This window comes from Macaca nemestrina, chromosome 15, assembly GCF_043159975.1.
Source record: "Macaca nemestrina isolate mMacNem1 chromosome 15, mMacNem.hap1, whole genome shotgun sequence".
In the NCBI taxonomy this organism is placed as follows: Eukaryota; Metazoa; Chordata; class Mammalia; order Primates; family Cercopithecidae; genus Macaca; species Macaca nemestrina.
The window spans coordinates 99,888,252-99,907,571 of record NC_092139.1 but is presented as its reverse complement, the minus strand read 5'-3'; the positions used below and the strand labels follow the sequence as shown (position 1 = coordinate 99,907,571).

Sequence of the window (19,320 nt, the reverse complement as noted above, 5' to 3'; positions counted from 1 at the left end):
AGGCTGCATTTACCCACCTGCCTGCAGAAGGTGGGCCATCAGGGTAACTAGAAGCTGCCAGCCATCAGTTTTCACAGTGAGGCCCCCCCGAGTCCCTCTCATCAGACCTGCTGTGAGCAGCAACCTGTGGCTGTGGCTGTGACTGGCAGAGGTGTCTGGGGGTGGGGCCAAAGTAGTCCCTTGGAGTCCTCACACACTATTGGTGGGAATATAAATTAGTACAACCACTATGGAGAACAGTGTGAAGACTCCTCAAAAAACTACAATTAGGGCCACCATGTGATCCAGCAATCCCACTGTTGGGCATATGCCTAAAAGAAAGAAAATCAGTGTATTGAAGAGATATTTGCACTCCCGTATTTATTGCAGCACTGTTCACAATAGCCAAGATGTAGAAGCAACGTAAGTGTCCATCAACAAATGAATGGATAAAGAAAATGTGATGTATATGCACAATGGAATACTATTCAGGCATAAAAAAGGAAGTCATGTCATTTGCAACAACATGGATGGAACCGAAGATTATTATGTCAAGTGAAATAAGCTAGTCACAGAAAGACAAACATCTCACGTTCTCACTTGTTTGTGGGATCTAAAAATCAAAACAGTTGAACTCATGGACATAGAAAATAGAAGGATGGTTATGAGAGGTTGGAGAGGGTATTGTGGAGCTGGGAGGGAGGTGAGGATGGTGAATGGGTGCAAAAAAATAGAATGAATAAAACGTACTATTTGATAGCACAACAGGGTGACTAGAGTCAATATTAATTTAAGTGTACATTAAAAAACAAACACAAAGTTGCCCCCTGGCTTTGCTCCTTTGGGGGAGAGTTGTACAAATTGGACTAGTGGCCCAGCACCCTGGGCGACCATCCTGTGCTGGCCAGGCTGTGCCAACTTCATCTGGCTGGAAGTTCGGGGCGGCAGGACTCTGACCCTGCCTCTGCTAAGGGGCTTCCCCAACCAATGCCATTTAGTGGGACGCTCTGGGTGTGGACCTGAAAGTTCCAGCTCTCTGCCTTGCCATGTGAATGTATTCTTTGCACCACAAGCACCCACCTTGCTCATGCCTCGCTCCTGTCTCACTCCTGGGAACAACGGGTGGACAATTGCTTTGGGGGCTGCAGAGAGAAAGCTAAGTGGACTGAGTAGGGGCCTGTGAAGGGGGCAGGAGGATGGACTTTCAGAGGCTAAGGAGTGGGCAGCTTAAGGTTGCAATGGCAGAGGGGGCTCTGACCCAGGACCTGAACTGCAGCCAGCTCTTGGGATGTGGGCCACCCAACTCTGCAGCTGACCCCTCCACTGACCAAACGGGAGAGGAGCGAGTGTTCTCCCCTGTGCATATTGATGCATTGTTTAGCCTTGGCTGACGGTGGGGTGAAGAGAAGTGTGGGTCTCCTGGGTCAGGGGAGGCTGCCTTTTCTAGTGCTCATGAATTTTTTTTTTTTTTTTTGAGATAGAGTCTCGCCCTGCCGCCCAGGCTGGAGTGCAATGGTGTGATCTCAGCTCACTGCAACCTCTGCCTCCTGGGTTCAAACGATTCTCCTGCTTAGCCTCCTGACTAGCTGGGATTATAGGTACCTGCCACCATGCCCGGCTAATTTTTGTATTTTTAGCAGAGACAGGGTTTCACCATGTTGGCCAGGCTGGTCTTGAACTCCTGACTTCAGATTATCCACCCACCTCAGCCTCCCAAAGTGTTGGGATTACAGGCGTGAGCCACCGTGCCCGGCCTCATGACTTCTTATTCCTGGTCCCATACCTGGATTTGTCTCCATCCGTTTTCAGATTTGTGATAGTTTGTTTTGTCTTTTAGGTTTTTCATCTAACGCCTCCCGTAGACCGCATTGCTCAGAGTGCACTGTTAGGGCACGGTTCTGCCACTGCCACCCTCCGTAAACAGATTTCTCCCTCCTGTCCTGGGGATATGGAGAGTGGCTTGTTTCTTTCCCTATCTATCCTAGAAAGATGATTTGTGGGTTTTTTTTTTTTTTTCCCCCACCAAAGTGGCAACTGGGTTGGTGTTGGGCGTTCAAGCTGGCCTTGGGTGGTAGCGCTCCTCCACCGTTTCTCCCCGGTTTCGACAGTGTTAGCATTTGTCCATGAAAAGACAATCTTTTCTCTAAAGCAATAAGGGGTAACAGCCGGGGGTAGTGACTGCTGCTGCCGCCCCCAGCTCCCCCTTTCCCCTAGCCAGGTGTGGGGGAGATTTCTGTTGTGACTGAATGTAAGCACCCCCAGCTCTGCTGCAGCCAATGTAGAGGAAGTGGGGCACTCCTCCTGTCTCTTTCTGCTCTTTACCTCCAGCTAAGAAACATCGGAGTTAGGGGGCCCAGGAACCTGGAGAGGCCTTAACCCTGTGAGGAAGTATAGGGGGAGCCCTCTCCCACCCTCATCCCCTTCTGAGAGTGGTCAGTGTTTACTAGCTCCTGAGTCCCCAGCCCAGGGACCCTGTTGCTTTCCTTCACCGGCCTCAATCTTCCTGGGCCTTCACTGCTCCCCTGCCCTTCCTGGGGTTGGGGTGGGAGCAGGCGTTGCTCTGTGTTCCCCTGTCTACCTTGTACCCACAATCATCCCACCGTTCCACCCTGTGTGACTTCCTTTCTTTTACCTACTCCTGTGAGTACTCCCTTCTCCCAATAAAACTTGGTGTGTATTCTCAAAAAAATTCAAAAGAAAAGCCCTTCACCAAATGACTCCCTGGGTGAATCCTACCCAACAATTATGGAAGAATTAACACCAATCCACCTTAATCTCTTCCAAAAAACTGAAGAGGAAGGAACACTTCTTAACTCAGTACAGGAGGCTTGCATGACCCTGATAACAAAAAGAGACAAAGATAGTACAAGAACAGAAAAATACAGAGCAGTGTCCTTTATCAACACTAATGCAAAAATCATCTAAAAAATACTAACCTAATGTAGCAGCATCTTAAATTATACACCAAGAACATGGGGAATTTTTTCTCAGAATGCAGGGATAGTTCAACATCAGAAAATCAGTCAACATATGAAAAGCAGCCACGTTAATAGAACAAAGGAGAAAAAAACACCTGGTGCAGAAAAATCATTGACAAAATTCAGCCCTTTTTGGATAAAAAACAACCAACATGGAATATAAGAAAACTCCTTCAACATAATAAAGCCACATATGAAAAGTCTATAGCTAATATCATACTCAATGCTGAAAGACTAAAAGCTTTTCCCCTGAGATTATGATCTAGACCATATGGTCCACTTTCATGACTTTAATAAAAAATTATGCAATTAGAATACTTAACATGAGCTTTACCCCCTTAACAAATTTTTCAGTGTACAAAACAGTACTTTTAATTATAAGTACAATGTTGTACAGCAGATCTCTGCCACTTATTCATCTTGTTTAACTGGAACTTTCTGCCTGTTAATTAGCAACTCTCCATTTACCTACCCCCACGCTCCCTGGCAACTGCCTTTCCACTCACTAATTCTATGTATTTGACCATTTGGAGTACCTCATGTAAGTGGAGTTACACAATAGTTGACTTCGTGTGACAGATGATTTCACTTAGCGTTAATGTCCTCAAGGTTCACGCACATTGTCGCATATTGTAGAATATTCTGCCTTCCAAAGGCTGAATAATATTCCATTGATGCATATACCACATAGTCTTTATCCATGCATCTACTGATGGACATTAGGTTGTTTCTGTATCTTTTGTGAATAGTACTTAAGAACATGGGTGTGCAGATACATCTTTTTGAGATGGCGATTTCAGTTTTTTTGGATACATGCCCAGAAATGGAATTGCTAGATCACTTGGTAGTTCTATTTTTAACTTTTTGAGGAAAGTTCCTACTGTTTTCCGTAGGAGCTGCACCATTTTACATCCTCACCAACAGTGTACAAGGGTTCCAGTTTCTCCACATCCTGGACACTTGTTGTCTTTTTTTCTTTCTTTTTTTTTTTTTTTTTAATAATTAATAGCTATCCTGACAGGTATGAGATGATACTTCATACTGGTTTTGATTTACATTTTCCCAATGATTAGTGATGTTGAACAATTTTTTATATACCTCTTGGCCATTGGTATGTGTTTTTTTGAGAAATGTCTATTTAAGTCTTTAGCCCATTTTAATTGGCTTATTAATTTTTTTTGTTTTTGCCATTGAGTTGTGGGTGATTCTTTTATATTTTGGAATCAACCATACTTCCTCTATTCAACAGAGTATTGGAAGTCCCAGCCAGAATAAGCGGGTAAGAAATAGAAATAATTAAAAGGCATTGTAATTGGAAAAGAAGTAAAATCATCTCTATTCACAAATGACATGAGATCAGGAGTTCAGGACCAGCCTGGCCAACATGACACAACCCTGTCTCCACTAAAAATACAAAAATTAGCTGGAAATGGTGGCGCAAGCCTATAATACCAGCAACTCGGGAGGCTGAGGCAGGAGAAGAATCGCTTGAACCTACGAGGTGGGGGTTGCAGTGAGTGGAGATTGTACCACCACCCTCCAGCCTGGGCAACAGAGCAAGACTCTGTCTCACAAATAAAATAAAGAATACATAAAGAAAACCTTAGCTGGGCATGGTGGCTCACACCTGTAATCCCAGCACTTTGGGAGGCCGAGGCAAGAGAATCACCTGAGGTTAGGAGTTCGAGACCAGCCTGGTCAATATGATGAAACCCCGTTTCTACTAAAAATACAAGAAATAGCCGGGCATGGTGGTGTGTTCCTGTAATCCCAGCTACTCAAGAGGCTGAGGCAGGAGATTTGCTTGAACCCAGGAGATGGAGGTTGCAGTGAGCCAAGATTGTGCCATTGCACAAGAGCCGAACTCCATCTCAAAAAAAAAAAAAAAAAAAAGAAGAAAAAGAAAACTTTACTGGGTGCAGTGGCTCATGCCTGTAATCCCAGTACTCTGAGAGGCTGAGGCAAGAGGATTACTTGAGCCCAGGTGTTCAAGACCAACGTGGACAACATAGTAAACGATCCCCCCTTCTAAAAAAAAATAATAAAGTTAGCCAGGCATGGGTGGCATGTGCCTGTGGTCCTAGCTACGGGGGAGGCTGAGATGGGAGGATCACTTGAGCCCAGGAGGTTGAGGCTGCAGTGAGCCATGCTTACCTCACTGCACTCCAGCCTGGGTGACAAAATGAGACCCTGTCTCTGAGAAATAAAAAGGAAATTTTACAATTCAACAACAACAAAAACACAACATAAGGCTATTCTGCGCAGACTGCCTATGAGTTGGTCCTGCTCCACAAGAAGCGGTATAAAAAAGAATACAACATAGTTTTTAAATGGGCCAAGAAGTTGAATATATATCTCTCCAAGAAGATGCACAAAAGGCTATAAGCACATGAAAAATCATGAACATTACTAGCGATTGTGTTAGAAGTGTAAATCAAAACTATATTGTGATACCCACTTGATACCTACTAGCATGTCTATAATTAAAAGGTAAATGACAAGTATTGAAGAGGATATGGAGAAATTAACTCTCCTATGCACTGTGGGAAGAATGTAAAATAGTGCAGCTGCTATGAACAACAGTTTGGCAGTTCTACAAAAAATTGAACAGAATTGTCACATGCAATTCCACTTCTACATATATACTCAAAATAATTGAAAGTAGGGATTCAAACAGATCCTTGCACACCAATGTTTACAGCAGCATTACTTATAATAGCCAAGTATAGAAAGAACCTAACTGCCCATCAACAGTTGAATGGATAAACAAAATGTGGCCTATGCATGTACTGGAATATTATTCAGCCTTAAAAAGAAAGGAAATTCTGATATGTGCTACAATATGGATGAATCTTGAAAATGTTTTACTAAGTGAAATAAACCAAAGAGGAAAATATTGTATGATGTCATTTGTATGAGGTACCTAGAATAGGCAAATTTATATAGTAAGAAAGAATAACAGAGGTTACCAGGGCATAGAGAGAGGGAGAGATGGGGAATTAGTTTTTAGTGGGTACATACTTCTGTTTGGAGATGATGAAAAAGTTCTGGAAATGGATAGTGGTAATGGTTGCACAACACTGTAAATGTACTTAATGCCAATGAGTTGTATACTTAAAAGGGATTAAAATGGTAAATTTTATGCTATGTATATTTTGCCACAATAAAAAAATGAACTATAAAAGAAGAATTTCTGGGCTTTCCAGTTTTTTTGTTTGTTTTGTTTTGTTTTGTAGAGACAGGATCTTACTTGGTTGCCCAGGATGGAGTGCAGTGGCATGATCATGGCTCACTATAGCTTTGACCTCCCAATCACAGGTGATCCTCCCTCTTCGGCCTCCCAAGTAGCTAGGACCACAGGCATGCATCACCACACTCAGCTAATTTTTGTAGAGACAAAGACTCCCTATGTTGCCCAAGCTGGTCTCGAACTCCTGGTCTCAAGTGATGCTCTCTCCTTGACCTACCAAAGTGCTGGGATTACAGGTGTCAGCCACCACGTAGGCTTTACTTCTAACTTCTTCTTAGCTGTGGTCCAGGGGTCTTGTTTCCTGAGTCCTCGTGATCCCCATCACATGCTTCCAGGTTGATTCACTTATTGTACAACCCTCTGACCCAGCGCTCTCCACAGCTCTGCCCTCAACTCTCCACATATGGTGCCTGAAGAGCCACTTCCTTTCCTATACAGGCCACCAATGTCTTTTTGTGGCATATGAAACTCACTTCAGAGAAATGTGGGACTTTGGAATCCATGAAAGGCATAATTCACTTCATTGTCAAGGGATATAGCTCATTGGTCAGAAATTGTATCTGTTCTCTGAGGGACCATTGCATTCGGCCTCTCCTGGTTGGTTTCTGGTTCCTTCTCCTCTGTCCTTCTCCCCTCCTTGTCTGTCTTCATTTCTCTCAAATCCCGCCTCCACCTGGTCAGATCTCCTTAAAGACCCTGTCTTTGCACTCGAGAGAACGCCCCATGCTCCACCTCAGATTCTCCCCTCATTTCTGGCCCTGCATCCCTCATTCTCACACTCTACCTAGGCTAGCACTCACTGGTGGAGGGCTAGGGTGCCATAGCTTTGGAGGAGAGGTTTAAAGGTCTCCATACCCAGGAGCTGGCTCTGATATCTCGCCCCACCTGCCTGAGGCTGATAATTAACCCAGAACTTATATAAAGATGGCTCATGCTGTGGAATGGATATAGCACTGCCTGCAGCCATGGCCAGTACGGTTAGTCCCAGCACCACGACTGAGACCCCAGAGCCACCTCCATTGTCTGATCGCATCCGAAATGCTGCTGACGTCTCAGTCATTGTCATCTATTTTCTGGTGGTGATGGCTGTTGGGCTGTGGGTAGGTGGAATCCCAGTGGCTTTTAGGGTGGGCACAAGGTTTAGGAGGGGGCATCTTAAGGGGGGGAGGGGTGAGGTCGTGACAAAGCTTTTCACAAATGTCGTGTTAGTATCAGAATCATTTTCTTGTGTGTTGCATAAATAATGCTTACAATGAGCTAATGTGTTCTCCTAACGACCCCATCGTGTGCACAGAGCCAGCACCGGGACCTTCAGATTTACTTTGCATCCCCAACACCTGGCATAATGGACAAAGATGGTATTTTTTATTATTGCATTTCTTTCACTTTCTTTTGTTGTTTGCTCACTTTCTGATTTAGTGAGTTGGACTCTTCATTTACGTTGACTTTTTTTCTTTTTAATAAGTTTGAGACTGCAAATTTTCTTGCAAGCATGGCTCTGTGATATCTCACATGGTTTTTGTAAGTGAGAATAATCACAGCAGTTAAGACAGAAGTTGAGGATTATGATTTTTTTTTAAGTTCTTCCGGCTCTGGGTTTTTACGGAGCGATTGTTTTTGAAGTCCTTTAAAACTTGATGCTGTAGAACACTTTCCAGCGAAACGCTTCTCTCTGTAGGAGCACTGAAGTCACCCCTGTCAGCACCCTGGCCAGAGCCTCTGGGGTATCTGGGTGCACTTGCTGTGGCTTGACCCTCATCTCTCTTCCCTTCCACTCAGGCGATGCTGAGGACCAACCGAGGTACTATAGGAGGCTTCTTCCTCGCTGGTCGTGATGTGGCCTGGTGGCCGGTAAGTTTTCTGGACCGGTAAGCGGACCAAAGTTTTCTGGAGATAAATTTCCTGAGTGTGTGCTTAAAAGTGAATGTAGGCCAGGCGCAGTGGCTCACGCCTGTAATCTCAGCACTTTGGGAGGCCAAGGATGGCAAATCATCTGAAGTCAGGAGTTCGAGACCAGCCTGACCAACATGGTGAAACCATCTCTGTTAAAAATATAAAAATTAGGTAGGCGTGGTGGTGCATGTGTGCAATCCCAGCTACTCAGGAGGCTGAGGCAGGAGAATCACTTGAACCTGGGAGGCGGAGGTTACAGTGAGCCTAGATCATGCCACTGCACTCCAGCCTGGACAACAAGAGTGAAACTCCATTTCAAAGAAAAAAAAAAAAAAACAGTGAATGTAGAAAACATTGGGAATGTTGAACAGTTCTGACGTACATTAGTTGCCTCCTCGCTGGGACTGCTTTCCTAAATCCCTGACCTCATGGCTCCTCTCTGTAATTCCAGGACATGACAATATGTCACCTATTATGACAGCAGGTTCAGTCTGGCACTGAAGGACCCCAGTCCAGCGCCACCTCATGTTCTTTTCTTCTGCTCCTTATCAAGAGTCTTCTCCTGGCTTATGAGCTCTGCACATTCCTGCTTTGTTGCCAGTCCTGAGCTGATGCTGGCCCTCTCGTTAGGACTGGCCCTCCCTTGTCTGCTGTCCTCCTTCAATCCCTCACCTCAGCCCTTCCTCATCTGAGGAGCCGCCCAGCTCTCCCCATGGGTCCCTACGTCCCGTGCAGTTATTGATTGTGTTCCCTGTGATGGTGCTAATGCTGATGCCTCCTGATTCGTGCCCAGTGGGTGTTCTTGTGGGGTTTTGATGTGCGGCCCCCTCAGCCAGGGTCCCACTGCAGCAGAGGCTGCATCTTCCCCTCTGCACCTGGAGAGTGTCAGCCCGGCATCACATTATACAGTGGGTGCTTGGCAAATGCTTCCTTCACAGGTCTGACTCATTTTCTAAATGGTATGAGGGGAAGTGGAGATGGGCAACTGTCCTGGCTGGGGTGATGGAAGCAGAGCAACTGGAAGTTTGAAATGAATTTTATTTGGGGCATCCAATCAGACATTGCATTTTTAGGACTGTTTAGTGAAACACACAAGGAGGCTCAAGCGATCTTGAAACCAAAAAGCAGCTGAATCCCATCCTCTGGCCCCATGTAGCTGAGTAGAGAAAGTGATTTTACAGAGGCCTTAAAAAGTGGGAAGAGCCATACCCCAATTCTCTTCTGCCAGGACTGGTGCTCATCCACGCCCACTCAAGAGACCTCTCTTGATCTTTGGGTCTTTAGAACAGCAGGCACTGTGATGGTGAGGGGATGAATGAAAAGAGGGTCCCGTGGCTGGGAGGGTGGAGAGAAATTCCCTCCTAGACAGCTTGGGGTCTTTACATATGATTAAGGGGACAAGAGTTGATGGGAGATCTGGCAGTGCTTGGCCAAGGACAGGCTCAACTCAGAGCATTTTAGTAGATTGACCAACGCTCTCCCAAGACAGGGGCCAACAAGCTTTTCTGTAAAAGGCCAGATTGTAAATATTTTAGGGTTTTCTAGCCATATTGTCTATTGCAGCCACAGAACCTTGCTATTGTAGCACAAAAAGCAGCCCAAGTCCGTATGGAAAACCAATGAGCGTAGCTGTGTTCCAGACAATGAAATTTGAATCACATAATTTCACATTTTTACAATTTCACATTTCACAAAATATTTTGCTTATTTAGATTGTTAACTATTATTTAACAATGCAAAAATGTAAAAACACATTCTTGGCTCATGGGCCATTCAGAAACTGACCATGGGCTGGATTAGCCCGCGGCCGTCGTTTGCTTGACTCCTGCTCTGAGGAGTGGTGACTGAAACATCTCAGCATCTATTTTCAAGAAGTCTGATTTGGATCTTTTAACCCCAACCCTGGTCTGTTCTCTTGCATTCCAGATGGGCGCCTCTCTCTTTGCCAGTAACATCGGCAGCAACCACTATGTGGGGCTGGCTGGGACAGGAGCAGCTTCAGGAGTCGCCACTGTCACATTTGAATGGACTGTAAGTGACATCATAGGCTTTTTCCTTTAAATCAAAACCATATCCAGTGTCTTAGGATGTTTTATGCTGCTAAGACAGAATATCACAGGCTGGGTAATTTATAAAGAACAAAATGTGTCTCTCACACCTTCGAAAGCTGGGAAGTGCAAGAGCTGAGGGACCCACATCTGGCAAGGGCCTCTTACTTCGTCATCCCACGGTGGAAGGTGGAAGGTGGAAGGTGGAAGGGCAATAGGGCACGAGAGAGAGGGAGAGAGGGATGGAGGATGAGAGAGAAAGAAAGAGAGAGAAGAAGAGAAGAGAGGAGAAGAGGAGAGGAGAGGAGAGGAGAGGAGAGGGTGAAACCCATTTTTTAAATTCAGGAACCCACTCCTACTATAACCAACCTACTATCTTGATAATGGCAAACATCTATTTATGAGAGAAGAGCTCTCATGACCTAATCACCACTTAATTGTCCAACCTCTCAATACTGTTGCATTGGGGGTTAAGTTTCTGACACATGAACTTGGTGGTACACCAAGTTGAAACCATAGCATCCAGGCATATTAATGAAAGTCATATCCCGGGTTTTTCTGGGTGTCTGTATAGAATGTTCGCCTCTTTAGTTTGATTTTTTTTTCGCTTATTTGTTTGTTGTTGTTTTCTTCGTCAGTTTTAAGTTCTGGGATACGTGTGCAGAACCTGCAGGTTTGTTACATAGGTATACATGTGGCATGGTGGTTTGCTGCACCTATGAACCCATCATCTAGGTTTTAAGCCCTGCATGCATTAGGTATTTGTCCTAATGCTCTCCCTCCCCTTGCCCCCCACCCCCTGACAGGCCCCAGTGTCTGATGTTCCCCTCCCTGTGTCCGTGTGTTCTCATTGTTCAACTTCTACTCATGAATGAGAACATGTGGTGTTTGATTTCCTGTTCCTGGGTTAGTTTGCTGAGAACGATGGCTTCCAGCTTCATCCATGTCCCTGCAAAGGACATGAACTCATCCTTTCTTATGGCTGTGTAGTATTCCATGGTAGATATGTGCCACATTTTCTTTATCCAGTCTATCATTGTTAAGCATTTGGGTTAATTCCAAGTATTTGCTATTGTAAATAGTGCTGCAGTAAACATGCATGTGCATGTGTGTTTATAGTAGAATGATTTATAATCCTTTGGGTACATACCCAGTAATGAGATTGATGGGTCAAATGGTATTTCTGGTTCTAGATCCTTGAGGAATCGCCACACTGTCTTCCACAATGGTTGAACTAATTTACACTCCCGCAGCCTTGCTCTGTAACCCAAGTTGTAGTGCAGTGGCAGGATCATGGCTCACTGACCTCTTGGACTCAAGCAATCCTCCCACCACAGCCTCCCATGTAGCTGGGACCACAGGTGTGCACCACCCTGCCCAGCTAGGTTTTTGTTTCTTTGTAGATATGGGAGTCTCCCTATGTTGCCCAGGCTGGTCTCTTAACTCCTGAGCTCTGTGATCCTCTCACCTCAGCCTCCCAAAATGCTAGGATTACAGGTGTGAGCCACTGCACCCAGCCTCCACCTCTTGTTTGACCTTCAGCACTTCTGTGGCCCCATTCTGCCTAGCCCATTCCATGCACATTATTGCTCACCTCTAAGATTTTTCTCAAGCAGTTATTCCCACCAGGAATGTCATTTCTATATGCCTCGATCTCTATGTTCACTTGATCATTTTAGCTCTCCTTTTCATCTCTCCTCCCTGAGTTCCCACTATGTGTCCAGCCCATCCTCTAGCACAGGGGTATCCAATCTTTTGACTGCCCTAGACCACACTGGAAGAAGAAGAATTGTCTTGAACCACACATAAAATACACTAACACTAATGATAGCTGATGAACTAAAAAAAAAAAAAATCACCAAAAAACCTTATTATTTTAAAAGAAAGTTTACAAATTTGTGTTGGGCCACATTCAAACCAAGCTTGAGCCACATGTTGGACAAGTTTGCTCTAGCACATGGCTGGACACGTGATGGATATGCTACCAGTAGCTCTTGAGCTGCCTGAGTTTTTCTATCCTTCTGTCTTACTCTTTCTGGTGTTTTCATTTACATGCATGTGCATATTAGGCAGAAGACGATGCCTGTGGAAACGATTTAAAGGAAAGTTGTATCATAGTGAAAGTTTAAACAGACCATCCCTGGCTGAACTCAGAAAGTGATCTTGAGTGATCATACATGCCTGTGCCCCTCCACTGTTGAAGATTTTGCCCCTACATTTACTTCAGTAGTATCCAGGAGTCCAGGATGGACCCAACCTCCAGATAGGCCCTTGCCTGGAGCTTTGTTTTAATAGTGCCATGGACACCAGAATGAAGCCAGTCTCCAGAGGCGTGACCAGAATGACCTATGGACCAAGTGGGTGTGACGAGCCAGCTGCAGAGAACTCAGCTGCTCCCCCTGTCACTGTGACCTTGGGCCCCCTTAATCTCTGTAAGGTGTAAGGCTCAAGTTCCCCCTCTGTAAGATAAGAATTACTGTGCTTCTCATATCTGCCTCACTTAGGCTGAGAGCAGCGTAAGTGATATATGTGAAGACTCTGTAAAAGTTGCATATTAATGCTAGATTGTATTACTATCATCATTGTATGTGGGAAGACTTAGGGAGCACTGGTGATATTCTTCTATCTCCAGGTTCCTTTCTCATTGCTTTGTCACTCCATTTATCATTTATGCAACTCAAGAAAAATTCCCTTTGGCCAAGATTGTATGATCTTCCAGGGGTTCCACTGGGATCAGAACCCTTATCTTCTTTCCCTTTTTCACCACAACTTAATCCCCAGAAAATGGTGGCCCCTAAGTCATAGAAACAGAAAAAAAAAAGGAACTCACAATTATATCGGGATTGTAATTGTTTGAATGGGACAGGATTAAGCCAACTTTTTTTTTTTTTTAATATCCAAACTCAGAGGTCATATAAGGAGAAGGTCCACAAACCAAGCCTCTTTAACGTCTCACTGTCTCTTATTTTGGTTCCTTGTAGTCCTCAGTAATGTTGCCAATTCTCGGGTGGATCTTTGTCCCCATCTACATCAAGTCGGGGGTGAGTATCTGTTACCAAAATGCCAGAGTTCAGTCCTAGGCACTGCTGCTTACTGCACAGAAGACCACTCACTGAGACAATGAGTATTGCCAGGAAAAAAGGCTTTATTTGGGTGCTGCAGCTGAGAAGATGGGAGCTCAGTCTCAAATCCATCTTCCTGATGGACTAAAATTAGGGATTTATATTACAGGGAAGATATGTAACCATGTATAGGAAAACAGGAATTAGGGGTGGGGATAAGGAAGAGAAGTCAGTCAACAGGAAGCAGGTGGTGGGTTAGACGATTATAACGGGCGAGGGGTCTGGCTTCTCACTGTCCAGGTGTGGTGATCTAGTGAGTTTCAGCTCTTTGACCCTATCTGGGAGAACTGATGGTTGATTTCCTGAGAGAGGAACTCAGATAAGACAAAGATAACTTTCTCAATTTGTAACAGTGGGAGGATCAGTTTCTATGCTTATTCAAATAAACCACAGACATCAGTTCTGTGGGACAACCGGGCCAGTTCCATATCCTTAGTGTTCGGGTAAATCTGTCAGACATTCATTTATTTACTTATTTTTTCTCTTCGATCATGAAACATGGGTCCCTGCCCTTCACCTGGCCTATTGCTAGAAATATACAGAGAGACAAAAAAATCAGATTTCTTGACTAGAGAGGTTTCTGGTATAGAACATGGCTGCAGCCAGCGGGGAAATCTGTGGTGCCCCTGCATAATGACCCTGGAGCAGAGATGACAGGTTTGATGGCAGAGTAAAGGTGAAGGCAGTGGAGGGGGAAGCATTATGATCAGCTCTAAGACTTGAAGCTCGAGGGTTGGAGTACACGAGGCCACCATTAATGCAGCCAAAGATTCCAGATCAGAGGCAGATGATGGATGACAAGGAGAATGATGATTTCACTTTTCAACAGGATGAGTGTTTGGTGCATTCAGGACACTAAGGTGGAGATGCCCAGCCGGCAGTGGGAAAGTGAGATCTGCAGATGGGTCAGGAGAGAGACTTTGGCTGGAGTTATCCATGGGAGTGTCCATCTCTTCAGAAGCATGGTTTGAGCACCCACCCTCTGCCAGGCACAGTCATTGTGCCTGGCATCAGGGGTGCCTCTATGAATAAGAAGCCATGGTTCCATCACCAGGAAGGGGCCATACACAGCACTTTCACTCACAGGTGCTTAGGAAATGCTGAGTAATCTGAATGCACAGGGCACTAAGGGTAAGTCCCTGTTAATGTCTGTCTCTGCAGGTGATGACCATGCCGGAATATCTCAAGAAGCGGTTTGGTGGGGAGCGACTCCAGATCTACCTCTCCATCCTCTCCCTCTTCATCTGTGTGGTTTTGTTAATTGCTGTGAGTTCAGAGCCTCCTGGCATTTTAACTTCAAGAGGTTGTCAGATGGGGCCAGAGTGCTAATATCAGCAAGCTGGATGTGTAGACTGTCAACAGCCTTTAAAGGGTCAAGGTTATGGATGTCTTAAATTCGCAGGGGTGTCTCTTCAAAGCCTTAATGAGAAAAAAGGGAGCTTCCAATATCCTGTGTTCACAGAGTGGTAGACTTTTAAGTTGTGAGCGGCTCTAGGGTATAAATCTCCCCTCTTATCAAGGATATGAAAAAATGGATGTAAAGAAAGAACAAAACGTCTCATTCAAGAACTTGTGTATATCTGGGGAGGCTGGCAGTGGAGGATGGCACTGGTATAAATGCCAAACACAGCTCTTTAGTAGTAAAGAGAAGGACTTGGTCTCCTGCCTTTTCCATTGCGAGATAACCTTTATATTCTTTCTCAGACCATGTCCAGATTTATATTTTCATTTTCAGTTTGATTATCTGACACGTGAACCACAAGGAAAGTACTTTGTATTATTATACTGATTTTTCTTAAGTTCACTCTATCTAAGACCACCATGGTAAGACATATGTCACAAATAAGTGTTAACAAATTTTAAAGTACATTTTAAGTACTTTTTTAATAAAGTCACATTTTTGGGGGGCCTGGTGCAGTGGCGCACACTTGTAATCCCAGGACTTTGGGAGGCCTGAGGCAGGTGGATCACTTGAGGTCAGGAGTTTGAGACCAGCCTGGCCAACATGGTGAAACCCCGTCTCTACTAAAAATACAAAAATTAGCCAGACATGGTGATGCGCACCAGTAATCCCAGCTACTTGGGAGGCTTAGGCAGAATAACTTGAACCTGGGAGGCGGAGGTTGCAGTGAGCCAAGATCACACCACTGCACTCCAGTCTCGGAGACAGAGCGAGACTCCATCTCAAAAACAAACCAATAAACAAACGTTACATTTTGGGGAGATAATCAGTGAGGAAAGAAGGAATCTGAAGATTCAGCAGCACATGTAAAAAACAAAGAGTAACTTATTTGCTCCTCATGTATCAGTGACTAACAAAATAATCTCAAGTTCACAGTCTAGGCAGGTGTCTGAGAGTTCATGAGAGAAAAGGCTGACCTTTCCTATTGCTTCTCTGTTGTGCTGAGTCGTTGTTGGAAGTGAACTAGATGCTTAGATTAGATGGCATGAGCCTTCCCAATGCAATGTGAGCATTGCCCAGCACTGACTGCATATTGTTGAGCTGTGTGTGAGTGTAGCAAAGATTCTTGAGCAATGGGAGTTTACCATCTGGCTAAGGAGATAAGAATTCTGCACATGAAATAATTAGTCTCGTATGACAATACATGCAAACATACTAAAATACATGCTGAACTAGAGTGCACGGACAAGTACAGAAAATGTGCTGTGCACACCCAGAGAAGAGGATACTCCCTGATGGATGGCATTGGGGGTCGTACTCTTGGAGAGGGTACTTAAGTATTCCCCAGGATGGGAAGGTTAGGTGAGGCAGAGGGAAGCAGAGGAGCTCACAGGTGTCAGGGGCTTAGAGTTCACACGTTTCTTAAATCGTTGGACTTGCTAATCTCCCAGTTCTCCTCTGGTGCTGACATCTACAGCTTTATGATTCTAAAGCAGACCAGGGGCAGTGGCTCACACCTGTAATCCCAACACTTTGGGAGGCCGAGGCAGGCAGATCATGAGGTCAAGAGATGGAGACCATACTGGCCAACGTGGTGAAACCTCATCTCTACTAAAAATACAAAAATTAGCTGGGTATGGTGGAATGCACCTGTAGTCCTGGCTACTCAGGAGGCTGAGGCAGGAGAAATGCTTGAACCCGGGAGGCGGAGGTTGCAGTGTACCGAAGTCACACCTCTGCACTCCGACCTGGCGACAAGAGCGAGGCTCCGTCTCAAAAAAGTAAATAGATAATTTTTTTTCAAAAAAAGAGCATGAGCAGGCATGAAGACAGAGAACAGAGGACAATGCACAGTGAAAGGGGCCCCCGAAGGATGCAACCTCCCAGGCTGGAAGGTTGCTGGTGGATAGGGAGGGACAGAATGTTGGTGATCTGAGTGTGGGTGCAGGGAAGCCATGTATGGGTCCGTGGCTGTGCAGAGTCCATGGTTGGCTGGAAAGACACCTTAGCAGGAGTCCATTCTTGCCTGCAAGTTTATGTCTTAAGTGACATTGATAATGATTAACCTTAGACATGACCTTTTGTGTACTCTTACACTGTGATAACGGATTGTGTCCTAGTTACTTATTAAACAGATCGTTATGAGACATTAGGACAGTACAGTTTTCATAACTCTCCTCTGCCCAGGTTGGAAAAGATCATCTTGTTCACTGGTTCTCAAACTGCAATAACATTTGTATTGAGATTTGATACAAACTATTACCTAATCTACAGTCTTTATTCAGATATTGACTATCGTTTTAATACAGTCCTTTATAGCAAAAGAAAATTCTGATCCTTGCAATTCCTCTTTATTATGAGAAATATTTTACAGTCATTGTTAGTGTAATTAATGCCACTGAATTATATACTTAAATGGTTAAATGGTAAATTTTATGTCATATATGTTTTACCACAATTTAAAAAAAAGTCATTGGTGGCTGAGCCCAGTGACTTCTGCCTGCAATCCCAGCACTTCGGGAGGCTGAGGCAGGAGGATCACTGGAGGCCAGGGGTTCCAGACTTGCCTGGGCTAAACAGTGAGACCCTTGTCTCTACAAAAAAAAAAAAAAAAGAAAAAAATTATTTAGCCAGGTGTGGTGGCACACATTTATTGTCCCAGCTACTTTGGCTGAGGCAGAAGGATCACTTGAACCCAGGAGCTAAGTTATAGTGAGCTAAGATCATGCCACTGCACCCCAGCCTGAGTGACCTGGAGTAGTCCCTATTTCTTTAGAAAAAAAATCATTGATAATATGTCAACTACTTATATATAATTTCAAAACCATGGATTTAATTCCTTAATAGTACTATGTAATAGAAACAAAGGTCAAGGAATCCATTATAAGATAGTGTGTTGTTTTTTTTGGGGGGTTTTTTTTTTTTTGTTTTTTTTGTTTTTTTTTTTTTTTGAGACAGAGTCTCGCTCTGTCGCCCAGGCTGGAGTGCAGTGGCCGGATCTCAGCTCACTGCAAGCTCCGCCTCCCGGGTTCACGCCATTCTCCTGCCTCAGCCTCCCGAGTAGCTGGGACTACAGGCGCCCACCACCTCGCCCGGCTAGTTTTTTGTATTTTTTTAGTAGAGACGGGGTTTCACCGTGTTAGCCAGGATGGTCTCGATCTCCCGACCTCGTGATCCGCCCGTCTCGGCCTCCCAAAGTGCTGGGATTACAGGCTTGAGCCACCGCGCCCGGCCGATAGTGTGTTTTAATATGAAAATGATTAAGTAGAACTACACATCAAGTCAAAATGCTGTGGTGTAATACTCACCCCTCTGTGGATGAGGATAAAGCAGTATGAATGAAGACAGCTATAAATGCAGACAGAGGCAGATATGCATGTGTGGCACCTCCACAAGTAACACTCTTTCTGAAATGCTGAACATTTTTTTAAAAGTGAAATGTTCCCTCGATATTAGTTAGTATTCCTGGAAAACCCCAATGTGCAATAGAGTTACAGAAAGTACTTTGTATTTGTACAACTGAGTTGGGATCTAGGCTCAGAAAATCAAGAACAGGTTTTTGGCCAACATCAATATCGGGTGGGATGATAAAATGTCAGATTTTATTTCAAATCTTAGAGAAAAATACAACCGTCTCCTGCTACACCTGTTTCCAGTCCCAAGTTCTGCAAAGAAACAGAGACAGAGTCTCACTGTATCTTCCAGGCTGGAGTGCCGTGGCACAGTCTCGGCTCACTGCAACCTGTGCCTCTCAGGTTCAAGCGATTCTCCTGCCTCAGCCTCCCTAGTAGCCAGGATTACAGGCACGCACCAACACGCTCGGTTAATTTTTTTTTTTTGTATTTTTAGTAGAGATGGGGTTTCACCATGTTGGCCAGGCTGGTCTCGAACTCCTGACCTCAAATGATCCACCCTGCTTACCCTCCCAAAGTGTCTCTCATATGTTTTTAACTATTTGAGGTTGTTATATATATCATTGCCCTTTAACCCCAAAAATTTCAATGTAAATTTTCCCCCAGATTTAACACTCATTGATGATTCTACCTGATCCAGTGATTTTTACCTGATCCAGTCTTTACTGTGGCAGTTGTAAAATGATGGTTTTTTAAAACTAAGCCTTCTCTGTATATCGTTATTCCTAGGAGCAGGGATAATTTCTTGCAAAACCACAGTGGAATTATCAACTCGAGTAAACATAACATGGATACACTAATCTACCATTTATATTCCAACTTTGTCAATTGACCCAGTAATATCCTTTTTATCATCTTTTCTTCTCCAGTGCAGGATGCAGTCTAGGGTTAGGTGCCACATTCAGTTGCCAAAGGTCTTCAGCCTCCTTTCTTCTGGAATATTTCCATATCCCTTTTCTGTCTTTGATGACACTGACATTTTGAAGGATAGAGTCCCTACTCCACCCTTCTTAATATGACAATCTTTATTTTGGATTTGCCTAATATTTCTTCATGGTTGGATTCAGGTTATGCATTCTTCTTGGCTGGAATACTGCATAAGTGATATATCCTACTAAAAGTATCCTGTCTAGAAGTATTCAGTGCCCATCTGTTCCTCAATGGTGATGTTAATTTTAATCACCTGGTCAAAGTATTGCCCAATTTCTCCACTATAGAATTACTGTTTTATTTTC

General features: G+C 44.3%; 1 protein-coding gene across 7 annotated transcripts in view; it reads left to right on the top strand.

Moving 5' to 3' along the window:
• The window catches only part of LOC105494007 (solute carrier family 5 member 4), a 59,913-nt gene that overhangs the window by 15,783 nt on the left and 24,810 nt on the right, over positions 1-19,320 (top strand). For all 7 annotated transcript variants that reach the window (XM_071080475.1, XM_011762061.3, XM_011762062.3 and 4 more), the window contains 4 exons: positions 7,987-8,058; positions 10,027-10,131; positions 13,130-13,189; positions 14,432-14,536. In XM_071080475.1, coding sequence (XP_070936576.1) covers positions 7,987-8,058; positions 10,027-10,131; positions 13,130-13,189; positions 14,432-14,536 — 342 coding nt within the window. The remainder of the gene's footprint in view (positions 1-7,986; positions 8,059-10,026; positions 10,132-13,129; positions 13,190-14,431; positions 14,537-19,320) is intronic.